This window comes from Macrobrachium rosenbergii, chromosome 43 (assembly GCF_040412425.1).
Source record: "Macrobrachium rosenbergii isolate ZJJX-2024 chromosome 43, ASM4041242v1, whole genome shotgun sequence".
Classification (NCBI taxonomy): Eukaryota; Metazoa; Arthropoda; class Malacostraca; order Decapoda; family Palaemonidae; genus Macrobrachium; species Macrobrachium rosenbergii.
Genome location: NC_089783.1, coordinates 5,350,844 through 5,357,176, shown reverse-complemented (window position 1 = coordinate 5,357,176; position 6,333 = coordinate 5,350,844). Strand labels below are relative to the sequence as shown.

Here is a 6,333-nt window from a genome sequence, read left to right as displayed (position 1 = left end):
GTGGAAAGGTTGCCAGTTGGGTAATCAGTCTGGGTGAGTTTGTTAAGGAAGAAGTAAAAGTAACGTGTCAGGATAAATGTATGATAAAATGTTAGTGAAAAGGCACGTGATTTGATGAAATACAGTATATGAAGATCTCATATAATCTAATGATGAGGTTATGCTGCGTGTTTTTAGGTACAAGAGAAAATAAAAAAAATATATAAACCGTGAGTGGTGGGATGAGAAAATGAGAAGTGTAGTGAAGAAGTAAAATGGGGATATGTATTGTTCAATTTCAGTACATAAGACATGGACAGGATTAGTAAGAAGGTGAAACAGAATAAAAAGACATGCAATAAAAGAATAAAGTAGAAGGTGAACACGAACTTCAGAGAAAATAAGGAAGTAAAACTAAACTGAAATGTCAATGAACAAATGGATTCCAGAATAAAAGTTGCAAACAAATATGCTCTCTAATGAGAATAGAGTGAATATTTTGAGCATTTGTTGATTGAAGAAGACAGAAGAGGTGCAGAGTTTAACGACACAGGATTGGTTGGGGTTACCATTTGATTTTGCTGGCAGATATACTGTGGTATGATAGTGAAATATAGCTGAGCACCTGACAATTGTTTGTAACTAATGTATGGATGAGACCATTTACAATATATAGAGAAATATTTGAGAGAGGAAGAATTTTTCTTTTTTAAAAGGGCTAAAGTGATAGGGGAGACAAAGGATTACATAGTACTACTGGTGCATAATATACCATGGAATGTGTACAGAAAGGTTGTAACTGAGAAGGTAAGACAAATGGCAAGAGCTTTCATATGGTAAGAACAGTGTGTGGAACAAGTATCAACTATGAAACAGTCATATGGAAAGTTTGAAAGTGAAGGGAAAAAGGTGTATGTGATCATGGATCTAGAGTAATATGCTAAAGCTCAGAGGCAACGTGAAGGGTGTTGAGGATGTATGTTATAGAAAACAAGCTGCTGAATGCAGTTACATTTTTTGATAAGTGGAGTGAAGCATATTTGGTTTTCAAATGGGGACTGACTTAGGTTTGGTGTAAAAAAATAGCTAAGAGAAAGCTGCCTTGTACCTGTGGCTTTTTAATTGTCTTTATAGGTGGATGTGTGCAGAAAGTCACAGAAAAGAAGTGTTGGTAGTTGCAGTCTTGAGGAATAAGAAGATAAATTGTAGTAGCTGGTGAAAGGGTTTAAAAGTATTTGCAAGAGGGTACGGTTAAATTAATTGAGAGGAATCGTTAATTTATGAGGTCAAATGTAAATCAAAAGGTAAAGTGGATTTGTATAAGTATTTATAGTGAATAGTTTGGATGATTGTCGAAGCTTTGACAAAAGAGATTGTACTTTTCCGCAAGTTATGGTATAGTTCTGTGTTTTCCTTATTTACGTAAAGTGGAAATGCGTATTATATGAAAGATGGATATTATGTTTTGTTGTGTTTGTATTCAGTTGTGAAAAGAATTGTTTGGCTGTTTTGTGTATTTAACTGTAAGTATGCGTGTAGTAGTGCTTAAGTATTGGTCGTCGGTCGTTTGTTGGTTCGGTTACTAGTCGAAGATTTGGTGTTGGTCAACGACGGTCGGGAAGTCAGTCTCGTTACAGCTCTGGTGCAGTGTAGCTGTACCTAGGAAGTATTCAGGAGATTCAGCCATAGTTATCAGTGCCTTCAAATTCACTTAAGTATTCCTTTTCATATTAAGGTTCATTTAGGGAGATTTCCTTTAGGAGATATGCATATCTAAATGTAAGGAAAATTTCTTGAAGTCTCCTTTGGATGAGGATTATGAAGCAAAGATTGTGCTCATGCCAATCTCAATTCAGGCTAAGAACATCCAATGCACCATTTGAATTAACAGCAATTTTGTACCATTTATGTCTTGGATAATATAAACAGTTCAATATGGTTTTGATTGTGGGTTAGAATAATATAGTTGAAGTAACCTGGGTATCCTAGCATAAAGCTTAGGTTACAATTAAATTAGTACATTTCAAACCGTTTTGACTATGCGATCGCTTTACGATTTGAAATGCTATACTTATTCTGAATGAGTCGGAATAATGATGGTAAAATGAGAGATGATGGGGTTAAAGAATATGTGATCCATGGAAGGTTATAGGATGGCTGTCAAATGTATAGAGAAGACATGGAGCATCCTTGAAAGCCAAGGTTGGAGTATATAAAGGGATTTGTGGGTCAACGTTCCTTCATGGAAGAGGATGTAAATTCCAAATAAACGAAAAGAGTGGAAGCAGAAGAGATCCAATATTTATGCAGTGCATATGGCACAAAAGGAATTAGAAGGGAAAAAACTGTTCAATATGTAGAAAAAGCAGTTAAAAAGTTAACATAAAAAAGGATGGATTAGAGTGTTATAAGTTTTGGTCTGTGAAAAGATTATGTGATTCAAATGTTTTATCACTATACAAGAGAAGACCTTGGAATGGATGGATAGATGATAATAGTGTGTAAAGCCAAATTTGGAATGCACAAAGGAACTGTAGAGCTAACTTTCCTATTATATGGAAGAGAGGAACTGTTTACATAATAATAGAAACATGAAAAGTATTGAAAGGGAGAGAAATGTTGAGATTATCATTATTATTATTATTCAAAAGATGAACCCTATTCATATGGAAGACGTCCACAGGGGCCATTGACTTGAAACTCAAGATTCCAAAGAATATGGTGTTCATTAGCAAGAAGTAAGAGGAGATAAGGGGAAGTACAGTAAGAAGAGTTCTTAACTATTAAAAAAAAAAAAAATTAATTAATAAATAAAAAAAAAATTGATAAAAACGTATTAAAATGCAAGGAGAATAATGTTAGGGTAGTAATGCATTGCATTTTCGCTTGATCTTTTGGAGTTCCAATTACACAACATCCTCAAGGAGACTGTTCCACCGTCCAACAGTGTGAGGAACAAATGACCTCTGGAACTGAGAAGTTCTACAGTGGGGCACATTTACTGCATACTGGTGCTGCTGTTCAGCAAGTCTGGTTGCTCTCGGCAGGAAAAGGGGATCAGGAATCAATTGAGAATATGAAAGATCTCTGTTAAAGTTCAAGTTATGAAAAAGTGACAAACAAGAGACCATCCATTGACGGTCTAAGCCGTAACTGCTACTGTTAGGAACAGGAACCTACTACCACAGACCATTCTATCTAAAGATGAATCTCTTAGTGCAGCAAAGTAGAAAAATACTTCAATTCGTGATATAAGCATGAAATTTGGCACAAGTGCTCATTTTAACCACATCTTTTGAAAAATCTGGTGTCCATGCAAAATTTCAATATGGCCACCACTTTTCAAGATGGCCGCAAGTTTTTTCAATTTCTGGCACTTTGAGTAAATCATTGTTGAAATAAATACATCAGTCATTATTTAAATAATGTCTTCCTGGATAGAAGAGTTAACTGAAGATATCACCAGAGCTCCTACTACTATATTTACCATAGTGATAAAGATGGCATACAAAGTGGCCGCCATGAAACATTTTGCTTGATAACTCTGCGACTTAGAAAGATAGAGACATGAAATTTTTTATCTCTGCTTATATTTATGAGGCCAGAGAATCTGTTTCTAGCATTTCTATTGGACTATTATCAATATTACATCTTCGAAAGGGACCCCATAATGATACGGAAAAGTGTACAAGCAGAAGACTATAATGGAGTATGACAACAAAGCATCTTGGGTATGTTTAATTTTAACCCATTATATCCTAGCGTCCTCATTTGAGGAGACACATTTCAAGATTTTTTTTACCTCTTTTCTCTTATCAATTTATCACATTTGAATAAATGCATGCATTATTTATTTCATATTACACCCCATGACATTCATTTTATTAGTATTAAGAACTTTAAAAGACTTTTATGAACAACCAAAGTTGTACAAAAATGTGCTCTTATCCTATCGTAATTTCAAGTAATTTTTTCCAAGTTATTATAACTAATATATAATGAATTTCCCAAAGTATAGTAAATTAATCTATTACCCAAGCATTTTAAGTATAAATTGTGAATTATAAATCAAAGGAAGTTGTTCATTATCGACTTTGAAAATTGTGTCCTCAAATTTAGTGAGGACGCTGGGATGAAGCATTATAAATCCTGTTCAAACCTGTCGAAGTATGCTGGACGTGAACTTACCGGCCTACCTCGTTTTTTGTCTCAGTTTCTTTCGAATCTCTGTTGTGACCACAAGCAGTGAGAGAATATCCATCCATGGTAAGCATTATTTTATGATTACTGAAAACCTTTTTTAAAAAAATAACAATATTGCTAAAAAGTTGTGATGAACATGTTTATTTAACCATTTTGAGTGAAGTTACATTTTATATAACTGATTTCTTAATGTATGTATGTATGTGTGTGTATATATATATATATATATATATATATATATATATATATATATATATATATATATATATATATATATATATATATATATATATATATATATATACGTGTATACACACACACTCATATATATATATATGTATGTATATATATATATATATATATATATATATATATATATATATATATATATATATATATATATATATATATATATAGTGTGTGTGTGTGTGTGTTTATGTGTGGGTTATTACGCATGTGCATGCATACATGAATACTTGAAAACATTTGTATGTAGGTGTCTATTTATATATTCATTTGTCCATTATTTACCCTTCAGATGGAAAGATTGACTAAAGTCGTCCTTACCATGGCTGAAATCTTAGAGGAGTTATTCAATGAAGATGATGAAAGTGATAAAATCACTGAAAGAGCTGATGTAGTTCTAATTCCCCCTGATGTTGACCCTTTGACAGATGAGGATGAGGTACCTAATGATTTGACTGGAGAAGCAACAGTGCAAGATGTTCCCGGAAGTCTTGAGCTCCATATTGATTATAAGAAAAAATCTGGCAAAAGCGAAGCCATAACATCCAATTATACCTCAGCAAATCAAAAGAAAAAAGGGCCAAAAATATCACCTGGCACAAAGAAAAGGAAACTGTGAATCAGAACCAAGTTGGAGACACAAACAGCCAGAATACACAAAAGTGAAAGAGAGGACAAACATTCCAGGACAATTTGAAGAAAATGAAAGAAGACTTGGATCACCTAACACCTCTGGAATTATTTGAAACAATAATGTTCCCAGATATTTATGATCACATTGTGAGGGAAACTGTTCGTTATGCCACGGCCAGCAGAAACAAACTGGATTTTGTGTTCAGTGTAGATGAATTGAAATCTCTGATAGGAATTCTTCTTTTGTCAAGTTACCACAAATTACCATCGGAGAGGCATTATTGGTCAAAAGATGAAGACTTGGGTGTCTCTATTGTAAAAAAAGCAATGTCTCGGAATAAATTTCAAGTTTTGAAGAGTGTTGTGCATTTCTGTGATAATGCAGATGCAGAAAATAACAAAGGGGATAAAGGATTCAAAGTAAGAAGCCTGATTTCGAAGCTTCAGAAATCATTTATTCAATATAGAGTATTTGAGGAATGCATTAGTGTTGGCGAAATGATGGTAAAATATTATGGGCATAACTCCCTGAAGCAGTTTATCCAGGTGAAACCTATTAGGTTTGGATATAAACTTTGGGCGCTTTGTGGGACCTCAGGCTACTGTTATAATTTTGATCTTTACTGTGGTAAGAATCCTCAACTACATAAGAATGATGAAATAGCATTGGGTTCAAAAGTTGTCTTGAAGATGCTTGAAGCTGTAGCAGATCCGGAATCTCATACTGTCTTTTTTGATAATTATTTTACTGGTTATGAATTTTTAGTTCACCTACGAAATATTGGTTTTCAAGCGTCGGGAACACTCAGAGAAAATCGTTTGAAGAACTGTACATTGAAATCAACAAATGATATGAAAAAAGAAACAAGAGGCTCTATGACTACAGGTTTGACACCAATGAAGAAGTACTGATGGTAAAATGGCTAGATGACAAATGTGTAACTGTTGGTACTAATTACGACACTGTAGAACCCCTTGCAAAGGTCCAACGTTGGATTAAGACATCAAAGTCAAAAGGAAGCGTTCCTCAACCAAATGCAATTTTCAACTATAATAAATGTATGGGTGGTGTAGATCACCATGATTGGTTAGTAGGGAAATATTCTGTTTCTATTAGAAGAAACAAGTGTTATTGGCCTTTATTCATTAGAATGATAGATATGGAGTTGTGAACTCATGGATCATTTATAAATTGCTGCACCAAGGACGTGGTTTCACACATCTGAGTCTACTAGATTTCAAAAGAGCAATTTCTGTAGCTTATCCGAAGTT

General features: G+C 33.9%; 1 protein-coding gene across 1 annotated transcript; it reads left to right on the top strand.

Moving 5' to 3' along the window:
- The first annotated feature begins 5,130 nt into the window (after positions 1–5,130).
- On the top strand, positions 5,131–5,973 carry LOC136828977 (piggyBac transposable element-derived protein 3-like). The gene has a single exon (XM_067087376.1). The coding sequence runs from the start codon at positions 5,131–5,133 to the stop codon at positions 5,971–5,973; it is 843 nt and encodes a 280-aa protein (XP_066943477.1).
- Positions 5,974–6,333: the final 360 nt, after the last annotated feature.

Coding starts and splice junctions, on each gene's coding strand:
- LOC136828977 (XM_067087376.1), top strand. CDS start 5,131: ATGAAAGAAGACTTGGATCACCTAACACCTCTGGAATTATTTGAAACA.